This window comes from Leuciscus leuciscus (genome assembly GCF_965113295.1).
Source record: "Leuciscus leuciscus genome assembly, contig: SUPER_11_unloc_6, whole genome shotgun sequence".
NCBI classification, from domain to species: Eukaryota; Metazoa; Chordata; class Actinopteri; order Cypriniformes; family Leuciscidae; genus Leuciscus; species Leuciscus leuciscus.
The window spans coordinates 332,501-357,097 of record NW_028118541.1 but is presented as its reverse complement, the minus strand read 5'-3'; the positions used below and the strand labels follow the sequence as shown (position 1 = coordinate 357,097).

General features: G+C 37.3%; 3 protein-coding genes and 1 long non-coding RNA gene across 4 annotated transcripts in view; 2 read left to right on the top strand and 2 right to left on the bottom strand.

Moving 5' to 3' along the window:
• Nucleotides 1–12,122, top strand: part of LOC309510264 (protein adenylyltransferase SelO-like) — a gene marked incomplete at its 5' end in the record, with an annotated part of 82,863 nt that extends 70,741 nt beyond the window's left edge. Inside the window, one exon of the mRNA XM_082191277.1 lies at nt 11,776–12,122. Coding sequence (XP_082047403.1) covers nt 11,776–11,862 — 87 coding nt within the window. The 3' untranslated portion in view covers nt 11,863–12,122. The remainder of the gene's footprint in view (nt 1–11,775) is intronic.
• Nucleotides 10,069–11,668, top strand: LOC309510250. Its single transcript, XR_014210277.1, has 3 exons — nt 10,069–10,715; nt 10,821–10,904; nt 11,342–11,668. It is a non-coding gene; the product is annotated as an uncharacterized lncRNA (long non-coding RNA).
• A 1,772-nt stretch (nt 12,123–13,894) lies between the features above and the next one.
• On the bottom strand, nt 13,895–16,496 carry LOC309510263 (uncharacterized protein; the record flags this gene model as incomplete). The annotated part of the gene is made up of 5 exons (XM_082191276.1): nt 15,652–16,496; nt 15,276–15,399; nt 15,135–15,181; nt 13,938–14,324; nt 13,895–13,906 (listed from the first exon to the last, which is right to left on the bottom strand). The coding sequence occupies exons 1-5, from the start codon at nt 15,772–15,774 to the stop codon at nt 13,895–13,897; spliced, it is 693 nt and encodes a 230-aa protein (XP_082047402.1). The 5' UTR covers nt 15,775–16,496.
• Nucleotides 16,497–20,410: 3,914 nt separating this feature from the next.
• Nucleotides 20,411–24,597, bottom strand: part of LOC309510262 (ribonuclease inhibitor-like) — a gene marked incomplete at its 5' end in the record, with an annotated part of 331,533 nt that continues 327,346 nt past the window's right edge. Inside the window, 2 exons of the mRNA XM_082191275.1 lie at nt 20,411–21,918; nt 23,195–23,370. Coding sequence (XP_082047401.1) covers nt 21,914–21,918; nt 23,195–23,370 — 181 coding nt within the window. The 3' untranslated portion in view covers nt 20,411–21,913. The remainder of the gene's footprint in view (nt 21,919–23,194; nt 23,371–24,597) is intronic.

The window sequence follows — 24,597 nt, the reverse complement described above, 5'->3', positions numbered from 1 at the left end:
AAGAGCTTTATGACCTTTATAAGAACTATTTAGCACATTCTCTAATGTCAGAGAGCCAGAAACACTAACGAAATGCTAACGTTATAGCTAAACTGTGAACATACAGAAACACACTTGCTAAAGTTATCGTAACTGTGAACTGACAGAAACACCTACAGTTAAAGCTGCAGTCCGTAGTTTTTCCTCTTTGTCGCCATCTCTGTTCGAAATCTGCAATTGCAGTTATTCGCAGAATTATCAACTTTACGTGGGTTTTGCCTCGGCACGGCACAGCGCGGATGAATCCAATGTTTTGAGGAGAATGTGTGGCTGTCAGTCGCCGCCGGTGTGTATACTGTCATTCGCAATCACAGATACTACTTTTTGGAAGTATGACCAACATAAGAAATTTCAGTTTCGGAAAATGTATCTGAACAAGAAAGTAACATCCAGTTTTGTTCTGACCAACTAAGGGGAAAAAAGCATTGCAGTAAATCGCGCTGATAAAATCTAACGATCGCTTATCATATCACGTCAAACCGTGAAAATTATACCTTGTTCTCAAATTGTTAATGTTAACAACATCAGCATTGCGTGACTACATTTAAAGGACAAGTTCGGTATTTTACACTTAAAGCCCTGTTTACAGATTGTATCTGATGAAATAGAACGGTTAAGATAAAAATTTGGACACATTCTCCTGTCCCGAGAATTTTAGGTTTATTTCGCTTTTGTGGACCTATTTTGCCAAACGCGTCACACCCGTGATTCTTCCGTTGAGAGCTTGAATAATAGACACTCCAGCCCAGTTGGTGGCGATAATGCACCTTTGCCAATTGCAAGCAAACCACGGGCATTTCATTGAATACACAGAAGAAGCAGAAGAAGAAGCGGCGGAGTAATACCGTAAAGGTGCTGCGGTCTCACAGCACGTCCTATTAAGTCAATGGAGTTGGACAAAAACTACGATAAAACCTGTTGGAATGCATCTTTTTCAGCGATTTTTGAGTGAACATATCAGTGAACACCCCTGACCGAAATAAACCTAAAATTCTCGGGACAGCAGAATGTGTCCAAATTTTAATCTTAACCGTTCTATTTCATCAGATACGATCTGTAAACAGGGCTTTAAGTGTAAAATACCGAACTTGTCCTTTAATGCCCTTCCGATATTTATCCTTGTTTTCGCATGGGCCAGGTGCAGTCTCTTTTTTTCTGTAGCCACTCCGAAGTCCGAAGTCCATTTTACAGCGGGTGAATCTCCAGTTATCGTTTGTCGTTTGAACCTTTCTGGATCCGCCATCAAACTGATAAGTTTAATTATATCAAGTGCTGTGAGAAAAGGCTATAAATCTCCACCTCCAACATCCTCACACAATATAGCCTACTAGCCGAGACTCCTTCTTTATGTGGACAGATGTGACGTAATGACGCAAAGACGTGCTTAAATTTCCCGCAGAAATCCACCAGTGCCACTGGGATTAAAAACATCATTACAAGCTTACCGTTTTGAATCGAGCTAAGGCAAGCAGTTTTGAACACTGGCTGGTTATGTACTTGCTCAAAAAATTAGTTTGGATAATTTTTAACCCCAAAAAGTTACGGACTGCAGCTTTAAACTGTGAACTGACATGGAAAATAACGTCGACTGGTGTTATGAGATTTTTATTTCTGAAATGTTCTGTTTCAGTGGGCAGAGCTCATATTCATATTCATGAGTTTCCCGGACATGTGCGTAGAACTAGTGCTGTTCAATACAGGTTTTTTGGAGTAGACTCCGACTACAGTTAAAACCACATACACTCCCTCATTCATTAATATAACATCAGTTAAACTAAAGCTGGCACGGAGGAATGTATAATTACAAACTAAAGCCAATATGACTTTTATCTATTTTTAAAGTAAGCTACATGTAGGATAAATGTATGTGGCAAAGTTTCTGTGACAGTTCTTTGACGAGGTGTAATACGTCAGTGTCCGCATTCCTCGCTTCATTTCTTTCACTCCTTGCTTATCTAACTTTCATAGGCACTCAACTGCCATGCACTATATAGGGATTAGAGAATCAGTAAACAAGTGATAGATTTCGGACACAGAAACAGAGTCAGTATGAGAGTAGATTCCTGTGCTGGAGTCGACCCCGACTCTGGGGCTGCGTCCCAATTCAAAGGCTGCATCCTTCGAAGGCCGGACTTTAATATTCATATCATTAGATATTAGAGTAAGCTGAAACCCAGTACTTGCGTTTAAAAGTGTAATTCGTGAAGGATCCATTGCTGCTTCCCAATTCAGAGGCTGCATCCGACTGAGTCACCGTGGCACGACGAAGGCTGATCCAATTCTAAGCCTCCTTCACATGCAGCCTCCAAAAGTGTCCTTCGTTTCCTGTGAAATGAAGAATACAACAGATGGATCATTCGCTGCCTTGCCTCGTTGTGGAACTGTTGTATTTTATTTTCTGTAACAAAGATTCATATGTATGCATTGACATTAACTAATAGGGTCTTATTCTAAAGTGTGACCAATATTTGAAATGTACCAATGAATGTACAGTATAAAAAGTTCAGAAACGTACATCCACTTGGTACACTTACAAGAGTAGGAAGATGAAGACAGATCAATTAGGGAATAATAAGGTAACATGATGCATGATGTTGTGTACCTCCACAGCTCAATAGCTGGATTTGGCCAGTCCGTCGGGCCTGAGAGTCGCCTTGAGGTAAGAAATCTCAACTTGAGCTCCCAAGCTGAGCTCAACCAGAGCCTGACAATAAACCTACATTAATATTAACCATACAAACTACAAATTAATAAAACTAGAAAAATAAAACTGTGAAAAGACTGTTAATAATGTTTTATTTAATATTTTTTATAAGGGTGGCCCGATTATGATTTTCTATTGCGGATTCCAATTTTTTTCAAGCAAATTGGCCAATTCCAATAGCTGACCTTTTTTCCTTTAAGCAAATGTATTTGTTGTTTATTTGCTCTATAACATCTGTCTCCAGCCATTTGAAATGTAATCATGATGCAAACAAAGAGGCTACACACATGTAGCATGATAATTATTTTTTTTAATTTAAATTAGATTGTATAATTTCAAGATTTAAAGCAAAAACAAAATGGTCTGACTTTTGTTTTGTGAAATTATGCTAGAAGACACCTGCACAAAACAAAAACAGCAGACGGACTGAATGAAAACGCAAATTCACTTTCTGTCAGTAGGTGGCGCTTGGAAAAAAATGTCTAGGCTATATATAGCTATGCCACTTTATTATTTATTGTGCATTTCCCCTTTAAGAGCCACTATCCAAATTTACATAAGGCGTGATTTCAGAAAACATTGGTTCCACACGTTTTGTTGGCTTTTTGGTGAGCTGTAATGGCTTGTTTTAGTTGTATGCAGTTGATATGGAGACGTAATTGGACGATTTAATTGAATTGAATGTTTATTGAACGTTTGTTTTGTTTTTCAAATGCACTTTTTGTAGTAAAAATATACTTTTTATAGTGAATCATAACTCGTCGGCGGCAGGTGCAAACAGCGCAGCTGCCTGAGAAAATCCCTGGCAGCTGGAGATGCCACTGGAAGTGCCGCTGCCACATTTTGCGCCAGACAGAGCCCGTCTACGGAGAACCTGCCAGCCTGGCCACTCCCTATTAAGTCCTATTGTACCGAATTTTGGTTGTAGTTCCACCAGAGTTCCACTGGGGGCGAATCGGGCGATCGCCCATGAGTGCAAAATGAATGGGAGTCTATGGAGCTAGATGCCTAAATTTGTCTCTTTCACCCGATTGCTGTTGAGAAATCTCAGATTTGATTGTTTTGCAAGTTCAACATGGGTTATAGGTCGAAAGTTGAATGAACGAGTACTTATGTCCTTTCGATTTCTTACAGGTTGAGTTGTTGTTGCCCATAACACGCTAGCATTCTGCTAATGAACGCTGATTGGTCAGTGAAGGACTGATTACGACCAGAGATACCGCTTGATGGCATCGTGGCATCCGAAGCGGGACCAGAATCAAACACAACAAAAACTCTTCTAGCACGTGTATTAACCTGTGTCAGCTGTGTTGTGTGTTTACCTGTGTCAGCTGTGTTGTGTGTTTACCTGTGTCAGCTGTGTTGTGTGTTTACCTGTGTCAGCTGTGTTGTGTGTTTACCTGTGTCAGCTGTGTTGTGTGTTTACCTGTGACAGCTGTGTTGTGTGTTTACCTGTGTCAGCTGTGTTGTGTGTTTACCTGTGTCAGCTGTGTTGTGTGTTTACCTGTGTCAGCTGTGTTGTGTGTTTACCTGTTGTGTGTTTACCTGTGTCAGCTGTGTTGTGTGTTTACCTGTGACAGCTGTGTTGTGTGTTTACCTGTGTCAGCTGTGTTGTGTGTTTACCTGTGTCAGCTGTGTTGTGTGTTTACCTGTGACAGCTGTGTTGTGTGTTTACCTGTGACAGCTGTGTTGTGTGTTTACCTGTGTCAGCTGTGTTGTGTGTTTACCTGTGACAGCTGTGTTGTGTGTTTACCTGTGACAGCTGTGTTGTGTGTTTACCTGTGTCAGCTGTGTTGTGTGTTTACCTGTGACAGCTGTGTTGTGTGTTTACCTGTGTCAGCTGTGTTGTGTGTTTACCTGTGTCAGCTGTGTTGTGTGTTTACCTGTGTCAGCTGTGTTGTGTGTTTACCTGTGACAGCTGTGTTGTGTGTTTACCTGTGTCAGCTGTGTTGTGTGTTTACCTGTGTCAGCTGTGTTGTGTGTTTACCTGTGTCAGCTGTGTTGTGTGTTTACCTGTGACAGCTGTGTTGTGTGTTTACCTGTGTCAGCTGTGTTGTGTGTTTACCTGTGACAGCTGTGTTGTGTGTTTACCTGTGACAGCTGTGTTGTGTGTTTACCTGTGTCAGCTGTGTTGTGTGTTTACCTGTGACAGCTGTGTTGTGTGTTTACCTGTGTCAGCTGTGTTGTGTGTTTACCTGTGACAGCTGTGTTGTGTGTTTACCTGTGTCAGCTGTGTTGTGTGTTTACCTGTGTCAGCTGTGTTGTGTGTTTACCTGTGACAGCTGTGTTGTGTGTTTATCTGTGACAGCTGTGTTGTGTGTTTACCTGTGACAGCTGTGTTGTGTGTTTACCTGTGTCAGCTGTGTTGTGTGTTTACCTGTGACAGCTGTGTTGTGTGTTTACCTGTGTCAGCTGTGTTGTGTGTTTACCTGTGTCAGCTGTGTTGTGTGTTTACCTGTGACAGCTGTGTTGTGTGTTTACCTGTGTCAGCTGTGTTGTGTGTTTACCTGTGACAGCTGTGTTGTGTGTTTACCTGTGTCAGCTGTGTTGTGTGTTTACCTGTGTCAGCTGTGTTGTCGATGCCTCGAGAGAAAAGAAAGTGCGAAAGCACCAAAGTGACTGAAGGATTGCCGTAAAGCAGTATCTCTGGTTGTACGATGTGTATGATGTCATTGACATTTTAAAATACTTTTTAAAGCAAATAAGTGACTCTAAAAAATCTAACACCCAGCAATGTGTAATTTCTTTGCATCTCCTTTCGAATACAACATTCAAATTACTAGACAAAAAATTATATCCTAAGAAAAGTGGATTTTGATGGCTATAGCTCCATAGACCTCCATTCATTCTGCACTCGTCCTGTGAGCGCCCTCATATGGAACCAGAGTGGAACTGCAACCAGTTCAGAAGCCGGAAGTTTACTGAGAGTGGAACTTCTCCCCTTATTAGACATTCTCTGCGCCAGACCTGCTGGTTATAAAGCATGGTAAGGTACAAAGGAAAAGCACAACGAAATGAAATTAATGTATACGACTAGTTGAAGTTTTCTGTGCTTTATCCTAACATTACACGAAGTAAATGCCTGCATTAAGTCAGGGACCACAAAACATGCAAACGAATTAAAACATTATAAACTGAAACTGTCATATTTACCTTTTTTGAAATAATCCATTACATCATTACACCTGCTGAAACTCAAGCAGCATGAACTAAAAGCAAGCTCTTCTCGCTTGGAAAATTTGCTACTGTCACAATTTCTCTCCTCACACCTCTTTCATTTGGAATAATGGAAATATAACTGTTTCAAATAAATCTTTGTTTTTACAAATTGGTTCAACAGAGGCATTAATCATCTTATAAAACTGTTTGACAGCTCTGGGAATCTCTTAACTTACGAACAATTCATGTCAACTTACAATTTTCCCGTACCGTTTAGGGAATTTAATTTAGTTAATAAAGCTATTCCTGTAACACTTCGTCAACTTATCAAATGTCATATTTGTTACAATTCCTTATCTGTGACAAACCCAAATTTAATTTTAGAAGGTGTTGAGTTAATTGAGAAAAAATGCAATAACAAGCATATTTGTAATATTTTCCAAAAACAAAACAATTAATTCATCTCCTATGTTAAATTTGTTTTGCTCTGACTTTGATTTTTATATTTCTTCTATAAGACTGTTAAAAAACAAAAAGTCTGTGAAATATTTAAAATGCTATGATACACTCTTTAATACCCCTGATATTTTGTAATATCTTTATTCGTTAAAATTGAATGTGAGATATCCTTTTTCTGTTTTTATTTTATTTTATTTTATGTATTTATTTATTTTTGTGTTATTTTCTGTATGTTACCTTCTCTGCAAAAAAAAAAAAAAAAAAAAAAAAACATGAACTAAAATGATCAGTTCCACATGCATGCCCTGGAAACTCATGAATATTTATGTGCTCCGAGTCCGCCCTCTGAAACCAAAATATACCATAAGATACTGTCACGTGATGTGCTACTGGAGAAGATTGCCCTTTTAGGAATACAATTAATAGGGGAAAGATTGGCAGTTAACATAAAATTGATATAAAATGGACGTTCCATAGTGGCCCATAACTTGTCTCCAATTGGTCAAGTACGGTAGTTCTAATAAGTCTCCAAAAATAACTATATATATATATAAATTGTTATTATTATTATTATTATTTAAATATTATAAATAGTAAATAAATAAAATGAATAAATGTTAACAATGACAATTTAATCTAATTCATGTATTTTGTTCATGTTATTAATAATAATTGTAATAATAACAGATATTATTATTATTATTATATTTCGATAAATATAAATAGTTATATAAATATAAAAGTGAGTTAAATAGGTTATTTAAGGGGTGTGGGTGGGCTTAAAACATGTTTACATTTTTACATTAAAAAAATTACATTTTCATTACATTCATTTCAATCATAGAGATTTCAATCTTCTCCAGTAATATTTATAATTTTAAGTATTCAGTATTTTTTAAAACGGCTGCTCACATGGCACCTGTTACTTTTTACAATACAGATTTGAGGTTGACCAATCACAGTCGTCTCTGATCATTGGCTAGAGACGCTTATTTAATCTTTATAGTGAGAAAGTTCCGAGAGTTTCCATTTGTACGACAGCTTCTGAACCCATACAACTAATAGATTTAATCGGTTATACTTTATAACTCGCATACATTTCCAAAAAGACAAAAAAGTCCCGAATATTGCATAAATGGAGCATTCGTGTTTTTGAGCCGATGAGCGCCCTCTGGTGGAACATTGAAGGATTGTTTGTGTGACAGTTCTGATGTTTTCCTCTAGTTACGTGATGTTTGATGTAATGACAAAACATGGTTTCACATTATTTTTATTTTTATCGGCCGTCGCCATCGCTACATTTAGGGACGAACAAGAATTCTGTGAGAATGAAAGTTGTAATGAAAGAGAGTTCGATAAGAGTCACTTTTATAGCGATGTGAAACACTGTGGAGAAATACTACTGGCATTATCACATAAACTACTAGGTAAGATACAGATATGAGTGCCAACATGCTATTGTACACGTTGATATGTTTTAATCACTTCTGTGTGTTTTACAGATGCTCTCCCTCTTGATGAGGTTGATGGTAATGTTATTCGTACTGTGAAGAGAAGTGTGTTTTCAGAGTCTCAGCCCTCTCCTCTGAAAGAGCCCCTGACACTGGCTGCTGTGTCACAGGTCAATAAACCCATCCACTCATCATCATTTACAGAGAACTTGTGCTTCACTGCAGTCAAACCTGGGGATATTGTTGCAGTAACTGTGTATATGTAATTTATGAAACAGAAAAATACAATGGAGCTAGTGCCATCTAACCACCAGTCAAAAGTTTGGTCACACCCACCCATTCTTTATCATTTTTCTTGTCCACATTTTAAAATAGTAATAAATTAATCATCATCATCACCACCAATAACATTGTCGTCGTCAGCATAATTTTGAACTTATTCAGGCTGTTGTTACAAAGAAGTACACTTCATCATACTTTTAAAAAGAGAAATTATGAAAATAATATAGGCTACTTTAAAAGAATATACTTTGGTGCAAACTGAATATAATGTTTCGGACACTTAATTGCATCATGTTAACTGAAATTAAATGAACATTTATTATAGTTTGTAAGAAACGGTCATGAAAGTATACTCGTTAAGTGGCTTTTTATTTCATTAATTTTGTATTATCTGCAATAACTTTTTTAAAAGAAACATAGTTTTCCATTTTTATTTTTAACACTTATTTTTTACAAGGGTGAAGCAGATCACTTAAAAAAATAAATAAATTTGAACCACCCAACTCCTCAAATAAATGTCTACTTTAGGTTGTGGGCAAATTATTTTTTAGCTATTATACTCTATATAATGCTAGCTTCAAAATTGGACCAAACACTTACATACCAATAGAAACACTTTATCATAAATGTATTTAGTCACAAACAGTTCATTTATTGTATTGAGTTAATTCATTCAGTTCATTCATTTTTTTTTTTTTTTTTTTGTCAGTTATACTTTTATTAATTGATTCAGTCATAAAGCTTTTAATCAGCTAATGAACTCGTGGGCCACTTGGACTCTTTACAGAACCACCAGTGGTCTGAGGATGACAGTCTGAGAAAACTGCTTTAAAACCAAACTGGACCATGGTACCACCACAGTACTTTTGTGTAAATGTTGTTTCTGCATATATTCAGGCTCTTTTGTGTATTTCAGGATGTGTTGAGGAATATTTTGGATCTGAATGAGTCTGTGATTCAGAATGAAGAGTTTGTCCGTTGTGTCAGTGGTGGGAAACTGTTTCCTGGCTCTGTTCCACTGGCACACAGATACGGGGGCCATCAGGTAAAACTGACCGTCACTTCAAACCCGACAGCGATGGCGTAAGACAACCAGAGCAAACATGTCAACCATGTGTTATTATTATTATAGTTTGGTTATTGGGCCGGACAGCTGGGGGATGGAAGAGCACATATGTTGGGTGAATACACAAACAGGTAAAATCATCCTTTTCCATCAGCGTTCAACACAAATCATCAGTTGCTATTGTCAGATGTGACTTTTCTGTTGTAATGCATGTCAACTTTCCCATAATGTTGTTTAAGATTAAAGAATGGAAAGTGTGATCTATACTTACTGGTTTTTCAGCAAATAGATGATTCTGGCATTTTTTATCTAATTCTCACTTAATGCTTAAACATGCGTCTGAACGATGACATCTCTCAGTTTAGAACTGACAAGTGTTAACCGTTAGAGCGGTATACAATCTCTCTTTTATCCAGAAAGGGTGAAAGATGGGAAGTCCAGTTGAAAGGCTCAGGAAAGACACCGTACTCAAGGTGAATATCAGTTTCTGCTGCTCAATATTTTTGATATGCTTTTTAAGTAATTCTGAGATATATTTAGTTGTAAATGATCTTACATTATGACTCATAGTGTGTGATTCTCTGTCTGGCAGGAGTGTAATGGTTATGCTGTTTACTGTACATGATGTTTTGTGTGCAGGTCTGGTGATGGACGGGCTGTGATTCGCTCCTCTGTGAGGGAGTTCCTGTGCAGTGAAGCCCTCAGGTACACACACACACACACACACACACACACACACACACACACACACACACACACACACACACACACACACGTACCAGCAGAGCCCTCAGGTACACACACACACACACACACACACACACACACACACACACACACACACACACACACACACATATGCACAATATATATGAATGGACATGCACAAGAAGAGTAATATATGGATTTATCACATTCAAATGCTTGGTGTTGAATATTATTTTTATTTATACTTTTTCCATTTTTTTGCCTTTATTGTTTGTCAGTCTGGTTGTGAGTGAGGAACCTGTTTGGAGGGATCCGTTTTATAATGGCAGTGTCATAAAAGAAAGAGGTAAAATACGATCAGATTTGGAAAAATCGAGTAACTAAGTTCTTTATCCTCCTCAGCTTTATGTGATTGTTCTCTGTATCTATCAGGAGCGGTTGTTCTGCGTCTGGCCAAGTCCTGGTTTCGTATCGGTTCACTGGAGATATTAACTAGAACTGGAGAGTTAGATGTCCTACGGTATATTAACATTAACTTGGGAGATAATATTTTTTTTCTCACTCTTATTTGCTTTTTAATTTCTTTTTCTTTTTAATTTTCAGGACATTGTTGGACTTTGTAATTAAAGAGCATTTTAAATCTATAGCAACAAATGACCCTGACAAGTATGTGGTGAGTATCTGTGTCTCTCTGCTGTTTAGCTGTAATACAAGATTATTTTATATTGTCTGATCAGTCTCACTATATTTGAATGGTTTTCATGTTGTGTGAAGGTGTTTTTCTCTCGAGTGCTGAATGAAACGGCACATTTAATCGCCCACTGGATGTCGGTTGGTTTTGCTCATGGTTAGTTCACTCTGCTTTACTTGTTTAGTTATCACATAGATTTATCATTATAGATCAAGCTTAATACGCAACATGCACAACATCATGATCTGCATCTTCACACAGGAGTCTGTAACACAGATAACTTCAGTCTGCTTTCTATCACTTTTGATTATGGCCCATTTGGATTTATGGAATCATATGACCCAAGTATGTTTCTTTGTCTAACTTAAACTTTCATAATATTAGCAATCATCTTCCTATACGTTTAGTTTTTAAGCTTTTTGTCATTTTGACATTACACACACACACACACACACACACACACACACACACACACACACACACACACACACACACACACACACACACACACACACACACACACACACACACACACACACATATACAATACTGCAAAAGTGGAGGAAAATTGTATGAATAGTAAGCTACTTTAGATCTACTATAAATTTTGTATATACTTACAGTATAATATACATGGGTTGAGGGGCATGATTAATTGCATACTTTTTTTAATCCATTACTTGTTTTATTTTACTTCATTATATTCTAATAAGTTAAAGTGAAACAGACAGCCATAATAATAACATATAATAATATGTTATTATTACATTTCCTCTGTATAGATTTTGTCCCCAACACGTCTGATGACGAGGGCCGGTACAGTATAGGAGCTCAGGCTAATGTTGGCCTGTTCAATCTACAGAAACTTCTAGAAGCTCTGAAACCACTGCTGACCTCAGATCAGCTTTCACAGTAAGAGATCCTTTTATTTTCTGTTGGTATTGGTCTGGAATAAATAAGGGTGATTCGTGTCAATTCATTTACTTCAGATCTCAGCAAATATTGAGAGAGTATCCACAAATCTACCATCAAAGGTGAGCCTGTCATTAGACAATATAGATCACTGTATTCCTCTCTGAGTCATTCCTGATCTCACTTTACTGTTTCTGTTATAGATTTCATGAGATGTTCAAAGCAAAGTTGGGCTTTCTGGGAAATGAAGAAAAGGATTCATATGTGATTGCATTTCTTCTAAAGGTAAATATTAACTGGATAGTTTTTTTTCTCTGATTGTACTATAATTAATTCATTAATTCATTTTTTTTATTATATATTTAACAGCCAAACTGTCAGAAATAGTTAAGTCCAGTATGGAGTTAAATCAGTAGTAGATCACACAAATGGCAGCATTTCCTGAGAATGACCCATATAATGTTGTATGATGTGTGATGTGTTGAGCTAATGGAGGACACTGGAGCAGACTTCACTATGACTTTCAGACAGCTGAGTGAAGTGACCCTGTCCCGGCTTCAGAAGGGATCCTTTGCTCCGGTACGTTTCCTCTCCATTCACTCCCACAGCAGCCGCAATATCCATAATCATGATTTCAGTCCATTAACTGTGACTGTGTCTCTCTTGACAGTCTTTGTGGGCTCTTTCAGACCTCTCATCACACAAGCATTTCAGAGACTGGGTTCAGCTGTATTTACAGCGTCTGTCAAGGTAATGTTGCTGTAATGTAAACTCAAACTCTTTAGAGGATTAAAAATGAACATCACTTGATGTGTTAATCGTCTTCTACAGGATAATGAGTGACTCAGATGAAGAACGGCAGCACAGAATGCAAGGTGTGTTTTTGTATATGTTATATGATGCAGTGTTATATATTATGTGTTTATATATTGTTGTTACAGTAACACTATCGCTGAAATGTTCATGATTGGTAAGATTTGTTTTTGAAAGAAGTTTCTTATACTCACGAAGGCTGCATTTATTTAATCAAAAATACAATAAAAACAGTAATTTTGTATTACTACAAGATATTATTATAATGTGAGATTAGTACAATATAAAATAAATTATTCTATTTGAATATACAGTATTTGTGTAATTAATATATTTGTTCAGTTGAATGTAATTTATTCCTGTGATCATTTCTGATCAAGACTGGTTGCCCACTGAAGCTAAGCAGGGTTGAGTCTGGTCAGTACCTGGATGGGAGGCCTCCTGGGAAAACCAGGTTGCTGCTGGAAGAGGTGTTAGTGAGGCCAGTAGGGGGCGCTCACCCTGTGGTGTGTTTGGGTCCTAATGCCCCAGTATAGTGACGGGGACACTATACTGCCAAAAGAGCACCGTCCTTCGGACGAGACGTTAAACCGAGGTCCTGACTCTCTGTGGTCATTAAAAATCCCAGGATGTCCTTCGAAAAAGAGTAGGGGTGTAACCCCGGCATCCTGGCCAAATTTGCCCCATGGCCTCGGTCCATCATGGCCTCCTAATCATCCTCATATACTGACTGGCTTCATCACTGTCTCCTCTCCACCAGTAAGCTGAGGAAAATAAAAATCTTTTGTAATATTACAAATGTCTTTATTGTCCCTTTTTATGCATCCTTGCTGAATAATATTATTAATTTCTTTAAAAAAAAAGCCTTACTGACCGTAAATGTTTAAACGGTAGTGTGTGTTTTTTTACGATGTGTTATGTTGTATTTAATGTTATTAGTAATTTTTCTATTGTTCAGGAGTAAACCCACGGTATGTGTTGAGGAACTGGATGGCTGAATCTGCTATCAGAAAAGCAGAGAAAAATGACTTTTCAGAGGTATTATTACATGTGATGTCAAACTAATATACTGTCATGATCATGCTTATCATATATCTTAGAGTGTTTGCTTTAATATATAACTGTGAAATGAAGACTTGACAATTATACATACAATGTAACATCTTCAGACAGACCATTATGGCTTGTTGACAGTATGTTTGATGTATTTCTAGGTGACACTGTTGCAGAAGACTTTAATGGAGCCATTTATGGAGCAGGAAGAGGCTGAGAGAGCCGGATATGCCAGTAAACCTCCATCCTGGGTTCAGCAGCTGAGGGTCAGCTGTTCTTCCTAACTCAGGGTCGAATGAAAAAAAAATCACAAACTTCAGCATCATTTGAACCAAAAATATTGTTTATGACATTGTAATCACACTTCCTAATGGATGATCTGATTGGAGGATGCGCCATGTTTGATGTTATATATGTACATATGCATGTTATATATGGAGAATGGACATGGATGTCTTTTGTAATATTGCTGTTTCTGCATTTCTACAAAACTGCAAAAAACGTTTCATCATGCATCTCGTTTACTCCTGTTTAACAATTAGGCATGTCAAAATCTGTTAAACAGTTAACTGGAGGTGGTGGAGCTCCACCTGCAGATGCAAAGTTTTGGGGAGGAGGTGGAGGAGGAGGAGGAGGAGGTGGAGGAGGAGGTGGAGGAGGAGGTGGAAGGGAGGTGATGGGGTCTGGAGGTGGTGGGGGGAGCGAGTCTCCCCCGTGAGGTGCAAAACTAGGAGGCGGTGGAGGAAGAAAGTCCGGGGGCAGCTCGGCATCTTCTGGAGGAGGAGGTGGTGGTGGAGGCAGGTCATCCATGGGTGGAGGTGGGAAGGAGGATTGTGGGAATCGAGGTGGAGGAGGAAACTTGTTGACTTTGGTTGTGCTGGCAGGAGGAGCAGGGGGAGGAGGAGGCAACATGGGGTCGGGTGGTGGAGGAGGCAGGGTTTCCATTGAAGGCGGAGGTGGTGGGAAAGATGTTTGGTTGCCAGGACCCTTCAAAAACAAACCAAAAGTAGCATTCAGGAGCATTTCAGATAAATGATGAAATTACAAGGGGATTAAAACAACTCTACAGGAACCGTCACCCTTCGTAAAATATTAGTGTGCGTAATTTTACTGCTCTTGAAGTATACTTTAAATCTTTGAAGTATATTTAAAAATATATATTTTCAGATAATATATTATTAATTAAATAAAAGGCCACTATATGTGTATTTAAAGACACTGCACTTTCATGACTGTTTCTTAACAGAGTTTAGTGCAATTTTAAAAAGTGTACTTTGCAATCATGACAAATTAACAGTTATACTTTTTAAATTATGGTTTAGTAATCTTTTGCAGTACATTTATTTTGATATTGACAAACATACTAGAGCACATGCGAATTTGATTATAATTTCAACTGTAGTGTGTTATTCGTTAATACATTTAATGTTAATATATTTTAAATTTACCAATTGGCAACTTCATCATGACAAATGTGTAATTAAATATTGAAAACATGTCAAGTTTCAATAGAAATAAAATATGTATATTTTAGTTTACTATAAATGCTTCTCAGTACATTCGGCAGTAAACTTCATATTTCATTGAAAGTAGAAGTAATTATGAAATGTTATAAAATTATGTACTTAAGTGTGTTAATAAATTTAAACTATATTTTGTTTAATTGCAATTAACATGCAGTTAAGTGTCTGAAAACATTATAGTTCACACTTCAGTATGGTCCATGAACTTATATTATTTATGGTATTATATTATGGTGTTCTTCATTACTAAGGCAACTGATAGATTTAGAGGTACCTTGGTGTCCTTTGGAAGCTGAGGAGCGTGTCCATTCGCAGCTTTGGCTGAAAGATAAACACAAAAATGTCATCAAAATCCTTTAATATATCAAGATCTATGATACATTTTATAACAATCTATTTAGCTCATTATCTCTACCTTTAGGTGTAGGGGAGGGTGTGGATGCACTGGAGGAGGCCTGGATAGTGCGGTTAGCCCAGCTTCCAGTGCCGGCTGCTTTCCTCACAGCGGCTTTGTAGTTTTCATATAACTGCTTACCATACTATGACAAAATCATGACAAAACAAGACCATTAATAAGGTAGGTTTTCGTATTATTTTTTTTTGACAAAGTAGACAGCTCACAATAGGACCCAACACAATACAGCTACAATTTACAGTATGTTTTTGCATTGTAAACTATAATTTATAGTTTAATTTGCTGCATAAAGTTCAACTTAGTGTCTTCTTGCATTTATACAATAATTAATCATTATCTATTTTGGTTTTTGGTGTGTGGCCTGGTTTCTGCTCACCTTTGCAATACGTATCCCAGTCACCCACAGAGTCATGGTCAACTCATCATCACAACACAGATACTTGATGTATTGGGATTCTTTTTGAATTTGAGGATGAAGAAAGCAGATCACAGTGACCATATGAACATGACACACACCTGATATACACACCTGAGAAGGCCAAGATAATAACACTTCATTTAGTTGTATCCGCTATTGTTTCCCTGTCATTCTCTACAGATTTGTGGAACCATTCATTTTTCAGGGATTGAATCTTTAATCAATGTTTTTTTGTTTTCAAAACAACAAAGGGTTTGGTAACAACTTACTAGGGTTTTCAGTATTAGTTCATGCTTTGCTAATATTCATTTTTCTTCAATTGGACAGTTGGTGATATTAACATTGTTTTGATTCCATATGTTATTGAGCTGCAGTTGCATAGCAGAGACAGTGGATGACACACTAACCTCCTGAGACCCTGCGACCTCATATGAGGACATTACATTTTTGCCTCTTGACACAATGATAGTCAAATTTGTAAATCTTAGACATGTTGGCCACATTTAGGGACACTGCCCACACCATCTTGTGGTGATATCACAACATTACACCAATGTCAGTGAGAAGAAAATGGCTGGAATATCAGCAAAACACTTCTACACCAGTTCCCGAAAGAAAAATGACCCAGGTAAAAAATCTATTCAAATTATATGAATGAAACAAATGTATTTATGTACAATACTGTCTCTATCATCATACGGGGATTAAAATTTGACATATTTTAGTAATAGTAGCACTCTAGGACATCAGTAAATGTGAAGTACTCGTTTGAGGACATTGGAACTATATTACGTTATTTATTCTAACATATGGTTAGCTGGTGGGACGTTTGCCCATATATATTTAGAACAATAATACCTTAGTAAAAACCTAAAGTAATATTGACAAACTATCATTATGATATCATTTGAAAGCTTACAATCTCTAGTTTTCATATTTGGTGGCTGTTTTTTTTTTATAAAATCAATTTGCAACAAGAATATTTCATATTCATTAGGCGTGTTTAGGCCTTTATTTTGAAATAGAAATAAACATGAAAAATCATGAAAGATTGGTAGAAACCTCAGTTTGTTTTCATGCCAAGAGTTCAAAAGATAACACTAATTAAATGTTATGAGAAAAAAAGGTCTGAAAATGTTTAGAATACAAAGAAAAATTTTATGGATTCTCGATTTGTGATGCAGCAGCGAGCTATAACGCACATATGTGCTCTTTTTATGTTTATTAGAGGTTGAAATCAAATCAAATACTGCCAAAACACCCATACTATTTCTGAATAGGATGTATACTTCATAAATTGTATGAAATTATGGAAAGACATGGTTCAGATCACTCAAAACATATGAAAATGGAGACGCCCTTATATGGTCAGTAAGGAAGCTGGCTGTCCATCTAGTGAAAAAGTTTGGTACTACGCCCAAATAAAATCTTACTGAAAGCTCATTTTTTGAGATATCAACCTAAAATGTGGAACACAACTTGTTTAGATTTTTGGCTTTAATTTTCTAGCAGTTTTAGAGTAAAATATATTTTATAATATATATATTTTATATAAAATATAAATAATTATATTTTTTACATTCTATATTTTCATAAACTCAAACTTATATAACTTTTTTTCTGTTTCACTTTCATAATTTATTTCACTTCTACAATAATCTGGCAAATGTCTTCTTAAAAACAATACCAACCATATATCTATATTCCAAAGCATTCTTGAATTACAACCATTTAGTTTGTTTTTTGATTGCTAGTACTATGTCCTCACATGAGGACATCATATGGTAAATGATAGACCCACTGTCCTCACATGAGGACATCATTTTCTGCAAAAACTACTTCCTGTACAAAAACAAATTTTAGTTATTATACTTATTAGGTCCTACTTATCCCAAATAGCAAGAACAATTATAAAATGCACACCAGGCAAACTCTCGGGTCTCAGGAGGCTAAAATCACAATTTGATTGCCAGTGCCCCTCATGCCACACTTTAGGATTAGTCCTAAATATTGCTAAAATGAACCACAAAAATATTGTGCTTTATAATTTTGAATTATTTCATACATACAAAGAATGTATGTCCCTTTTCTGTTGGAGTCAGGGTTTAATTGTGCATGTATTACATTTATTGCATTTTTTGCGTTTTATTTCCCAATTGCTTGACAAACATAAAACACAGCCCACCCTAACCTAATCATAGCCTGAAACACCCTTGATGATTTGTCATGCTTTCTTAATGAGATGACTGAGATAACAAATGATTTTATGTGGGGAGGGAAAGGAGTTAAAATAGCAAGGAAACATTAATTGCAAGTTATAAAGAAGGAGGATTAGAATTGATTGACTTAGAAGTTAAAAAGAAGGCCATAAGGGTAAAAACGATGAAAAAGTATTTATGTGATAAAGTGGAGTATGGATGGAAAGGTTATATGAAGGATGTCAAGTCAAGTCAAGTCAAGTTTATTTGTATAGCGCTTTTCACAATACAGATTGTATCAAAGCAGCTTCACAGTATTAAATTAAAATAATACAACAAAGTTTGTTTCAAGAGGAATTTATTGATTGATAAAATTAAATTAAATATCCCCAAAATATCCCCAACTGAGCAAGCCAAAGGCAACAGTGGCAAGGAACCGAAAAACTCCATCAAGTGACCTAATGGTGTCCTAAAACTCCATCAGGTGACCTAATGGAGAAAAAAAACCTTGGGAGAACCCAGGCTCAGTCGGGGGCCAGTTCTCCTCTGGCATTTATGAGCTACAGGCCGGATTGTAGTTTGAACTGTAGGATTATATGAATGCCTGGCTGAAGAGATGCGACTTTAATCTAGTTTTAAACTGGGAGAGCGAGTCTGAGCAACGAACAGTATCAGGAAGACTATTCCAGAGTTTTGGAGCCAAATGTGAAAATGCTCTCCCTCCTTTGGTGGTTCTGGATAATCCTAGGTATGACCAAAAGCCTTGAATTTAGTGATCTTAAAGAGCGCGATGGATTATAGGGGCGATAGAAGATCCGTTAAATAGACTGGAGCTAAGCCGTTTAGGGCTTTATAAGTCAGTAGCAATACCTTGTAATTAATACGGAACTTTATAGGTAACCAATGCAGTGATGATAAAATCGCTGTTATATGATCATATTTTCTTGATCTCGTAAGAACTCTAGCGGCGGCATTTTGGACTAACTGTAGCTTGTTTATTGAGGATGCAGGACAACCAGCTAATAAGGCATTACAGTAATCCAGTCTCGAGGTCATGAATGCATGGATGTGCTGGACAAATGTAGTGGATGTGGGGAAGAAGGGCTTTTTATGGGATTGAAAAAGCCGATGTATGACAAAATGCCGCTGTTTTATCAGGAAGTGCTAAGTGTGTGGGCAGAGGTCATAGGAAATATAAAGTATGAGTGTGAAAATATAAATCAAGTTTTAAAACAACCGATATTTTTATATCCAAATTTTAGAATGAAAGAGAGAGTGTTTTATGACAAATTGTATATGAAAGCAGGAGTGAGACAAGTTAAGGATATAGCATATGATGTAAGAGGGTTCTTACCTAATAGAGCCTTATATGATTGTGTTTCGGAGTGGGATGATGAAATCGAAATGTCAAAAGTGGACTCGATGTGTGAAAATATTAAAACAAGTCTGCCCAGAGCCTGGGGTAGAGAGTATTGAAAATGAAACTGTTAAACCTGGGGAATGGGGATTGCCAGATTTGTATTTTGACGGAGGTGATGGGAAAAGACTACTAGAAGATCCACTAATATGATGTACACATTTATTTTGAAAAAAGAGATCAAATTACCAGCATCAGAAAATGTGTGGCCTAAGGTGCTCCCTGGCTTAAAGGTTAAGGAAATTTGGGAAAATCTATGTGTAAAGTACAATGGAATAGAATGTGAAAACCTGGATTTTAAATTAAGACACAACAGAATCTACAGGAAAGTGGTCCTCCACCAGATAAACAAGAACATAAAGAGGGATTGTGATGTGTGTAGATCTGCTCCAGAAACGTTGATGCATGTTTTTTATAGAGTGCAGAGAACTTGATGGTTTTCATGAAAAGCTAAAAGAGCTAATCAAAGAAAACTGGAGGGAAAATGTTAAACAAGATGAATGGAAAAAAATTGGAGATTGTGTAGACTATAAAGATATGAAAGTGAATCTCTGCAATTATGTACTGAGTCATGCAAGATATGCAGTATGGGCAAGGAGAAACTAAGCGTTTTATGAAGGGAAAACTTCTCAGTTCTCGCGCATGCGCCGTGGCGCTCTCGTGAACTCACGTCAGAGGCCCTGTGTGGGAAAATTAATAGTTGAATTGTTAGGAACACATTCAGCAATGAAAAGGATTTCTATTTGTATCTATGCAATTGCCTACGTCGTAAAACTAGTAAAACATAGTACAACTATGCGACTTACACACATAGATGTATTGTGATCATTAGAGTTTGTGGTTGCGCAATAAAGACTCTGGATATATGCGGTACAAAGAAATCTCCTCTCACAATAGGCCAATGTCTGGGCATCTGAGAGAAAAACCTGGGCTGCGTTTCCCAAAGCATTGTGAGATAAGTTGATCGTAGAGGACATTGGTGGCAAATGGTCTTCACGATCAACTTCACAATGCTTCTGGGAAACGCAGCCCTGGACTGGAGCTCAGAGCCACTGCAGAGAGAATTACACAGAGCTGGCCAGTGAAATGAGACAACAGATACTCACTGTCACACATGCCTGGTATTATTATGGTTACAGTTATAATGCATGGATTGATTTGCACAGAAACAGAGTTTGATCAGATCAGAGAAGCTCTTCCTGCACATATTCAAGGTAATGTTCCACAATGGTTTAAGTGTCCCAGGACAGCAGTGAGCTCAACACTGCACAGCTGTGTCTTTAAAACACTTTGGCCAGTGGACAAATGAGAGCTACTTTTGACAGTTTGCATTTCCTCTATTACAGTGGTGAGATATTATACCTTCTATAATAAGAATAAATGAATAAACATCATGTTACACACAAAAACAAGCAAACTGTAAATTCAATAATCTTTTATGCTCTGTCTTCTGTTTGCTTTCTTGTGAACATGATGATCATCAGATTGACCCATCATTTCAGATGAATATGATCATTTTGTGTAGGCTAAATAAGTCTTCATCCAAAATGAACGTTATCTTATTACATTCAAATTATTATGTAAATACACTGTACAAAAAACACTTCTTTTTTTTTTTTTTTTTTTACTGATCGGTGATGGGACCGAGAGTGAAACTTACAAGTGTAGAATAGGTTAAAGAAAAACAATGTCGCAATGTGAAACCATCATGAAAGTTTAAATAATTAAGTAACAAAACAAATTTTCAGTTCAAGAAGAATTTCTTAGATGATGACTTCCGAGCAACTTCACCATTGATAAATGTAAAACCAGTTCATAAGAGACATAAGGGTGCATTCCTGTACACAAAGAAAATGTATTAAGGTTTCATGCTTTTTCAAACTGTCTTTGGATCTGAACTAAAAGTAAAAAAACAACAACAAACAAACAAAAAAACTTGCAGCTGCACATACAGAAAAAATAAATAAAATAGTAATGTCACAGTCTCTGTGTCTTCAGTCTCTGCGTCTTCGGTCTCTGTGTCTTCAGTCTCTGTGTCTTCAGTCTCTGTGTCTTCAGTCTCTGTGTCTTCAGTCTCTGTGTCTTCAGTCTCTGTGTCTTCGGTCTCTGCGTCTTCGGTCTCTGCGTCTTCGGTCTCTGCGTCTTCGGTCTCTGCGTCTTCGGTCTCTGTGTCTTCGGTCTCTGCGTCTTCGGTCTCTGCGTCTTCGGTCTCTGTGTCTTCGGTCTCTGTGTCTTCGGTCTCTGCGTCTTCAGTCTCTGTGTCTTCGGTCTCTGTGTCTTCGGTCTCTGTGTCTTCGGTCTCTGTGTCTTCGGTCTCTGTGTCTTCAGTCTCTGCGTCTTCGGTCTCTGTGTCTTCGGTCTCTGTGTCTTCGGTCTCTGCGTCTTCGGTCTCTGCGTCTTCGGTCTCTGTGTCTTCAGTCTCTGCGTCTTCGGTCTCTGTGTCTTCGGTCTCTGCGTCTTCGGTCTCTGCGTCTTCGGTCTCTGCGTCTTCGGTCTCTGCGTCTTCGGTCTCTGCGTCTTCGGTCTCTGCGTCTTCGGTCTCTGTGTCTTCAGTCTCTGTGTCTTCAGTCTCTGTAGCGGCTCCTTATTCACCATCAGCTGATCCTTAAACTACAATTAAACACACAGAGTCACATATGGAGTATGAGACATTACTGCAGTCACATCACATCAGTAGATTCATTTCAGATCAAACACAGGCAGAGATACATACAGAGTACATTAATATTACAGCCAGAGATATAAAGGTGAGGAGAACATCAGAGCTGTTGTTCTGCACGCGGGTGAACGTCAAGATGAAGAAGATCCTGATCAAGACCATTGTGAACAGATCATCGTGTCAGGACCACTTCCCACTTACCGTCGTGGAAACGAAAGGTTCAGTCGATTATTCGCATTATATGAATGATGTGATGAACAGAAACTACTCTCTCAATTAATTGTAATCTTTTCTGGGAGTGATCTAGATTCTTCTGTGACAATGTCCTGCAGCCGAGAGTCAGAGCGGACCTCCTGTCGGACAACATCTATGTACTAACTGATTAAATGATAATACGGCATATGTAGTCCATTCCATAGAGACTGTGTGTGTTCTCAGAATAATGAGAACAAATAATGTTTATTACAGGATCTAAATAACTGAGCAGTTAAACTCGCTGTTCTCCAGAAAAATCCTCCAGGTTTTGCACATTTTTAGGTTTTCCAGAATCTTCTGCATATTTGACACCTTTCCAACAATGACTGTATGATTTTGAGATCCATATTTTTACATTAAGGACAATTGAGTGACTCATACACAACTATTACAAAAGGTGAAAACATTTACTGATGCTCAAGAAGGAAACGGTGTATTAAGAGCAGGGGGTGTAAACTTTAAACAGGATTATGATGATGTGTACATTTTGTTTAAAGATCATCTTTTTTTTTCATTCAGTACTGCCCTTCAGAAGCGAATACTTCCCGGTTTCACAGAAGACAAAATAATTACAATTTATCCTGTTCATGCAATTTAAAAAGTTTACACACCCCAGCTTTTAATGCTTTGTGTTGTATCAGTAAAAATTTTTTTTTAATTTTTTTATATATATATATATATATATATATATATATATATAAAACAAATATTTTACTAAAATATTCAACTAAATGTTCACAAAAAAAAAAAAAAAAAAAAAATTCTTCAAGAAATACTGTGTAAAAATGAAGTTATTAAAATAATATGCAGAGAAAACCAAGTCCTATGTTTGGTGGACCCTTTGTGTTACAAACCTTATTAATATTCCAAAGTATTCTAAATTATTTAGATTAGGTTACAAAGCTTGTGTAATCTAACGAAATATGTTACAAATTACTGTATTTTGTAATCTTTAGTAAATAATCTACTTACAAAATAGTGTCTCCAGTTTATAATGTGGATCATTCTTCAGATCAGAGAGAAGCTTCACGTCTGATTCTCCTAGTTTATTCTCAGACAGATCCAGATCTCTCAGGTGTGAGGGGTTTGATCTCAGAGCTGAAGCCAGAACAGAACAACCTTCATCTGTGACTCCACAATCCCTCAACCTGTAGAGAACAATGACACACTCTTCACTCTCTCAGTTCAGATCAGTTTAGCAGTGAATCCATTATTAAAGAGAAAATACAAACTTAAAGCACAAATAAAATGTTTTGATGGATCATTGGACTGAGATCTAAAATGTCACAGAGCTCAAAACATGATTATTAAACATCTAGTCTTTAGATCTGTACTAATACAGTACGTATGGAGTAATGATTTGTTTTAATCATGTAAACAATATTTTAAAAACAGTCCCTGCAGAAAGATGAACGTGATGAACTGCAAGAATAAATCCAGCATGTTCTTCATTTCTCAGTTCTGAATGTGTTGAGATCGAGTCGGTTTAAAATCAAGAGACTGAAGTGTTGATTGTGATGTGACAGTGTATTTCAGTGACTCAGTCCTGCAGAATCATGTTCCTGAAGAGCAGCTCATGTGTTCAATCTGTAAGAATTGATAAATTAGGAAATGCCGGACAGTCTGTTTGGGGAGCACCCAGACCCTGAGAGGACAAAGGACCTCTCTGGAAATTACCATTTGAACTCACACCTCAGAACACATCTCTCCTCCTCTTCCTCACTCCCCCTCTCACATGCTGAGACCACATGTAAATCACCCAAGAAAATGTATAGTTTACATACTTGCCAACCTTGAGACCTCAGAATTAGGGAGATATTTAAAGGGGGGGCTCAATTTTAACATTGAGCTCATTTTGTTGTAAATTTTGAGTGCTGTCAATACAGAGAACAATGACAAAAATCGGTGTTGCCTACACCGTGTTATCCTCTTTTTAAAATTTGCACCCTGTTGACTTCAATGGGGCATATTTTAAACCTGCTTTTACAAGTGCAAGTTTACATTACAAGTGCACAGGTCATGTGAGTGATTCCTTTAGAGTTAACACGGGTGAATCTGACTGCAGTAGATGTGAAAGATATGAATAAAGTTCATTCGGCCAGCGCTCATACCTGTGTTTACATCCTGTTTTCGGTTGAAGTCCAAAGTAGTCGATTGTCGAGTTCACGCGCATATGTTTAGTTACCTATGATCACGCGCGTGAACTCGACAATCGACTACTTTGGACTTCAACCGAAAACAGGATGTAAACACAGGTATGAGCGCTGGCCGAATTAACTTCATTTTAACGGATGGTGTAGCAATATTGTTGTCCAGGTGGAAATCGGGAGAAATTCGGGAGAAAGGTCGGTCCGGGAGATTTTCGGGAGGGGCTT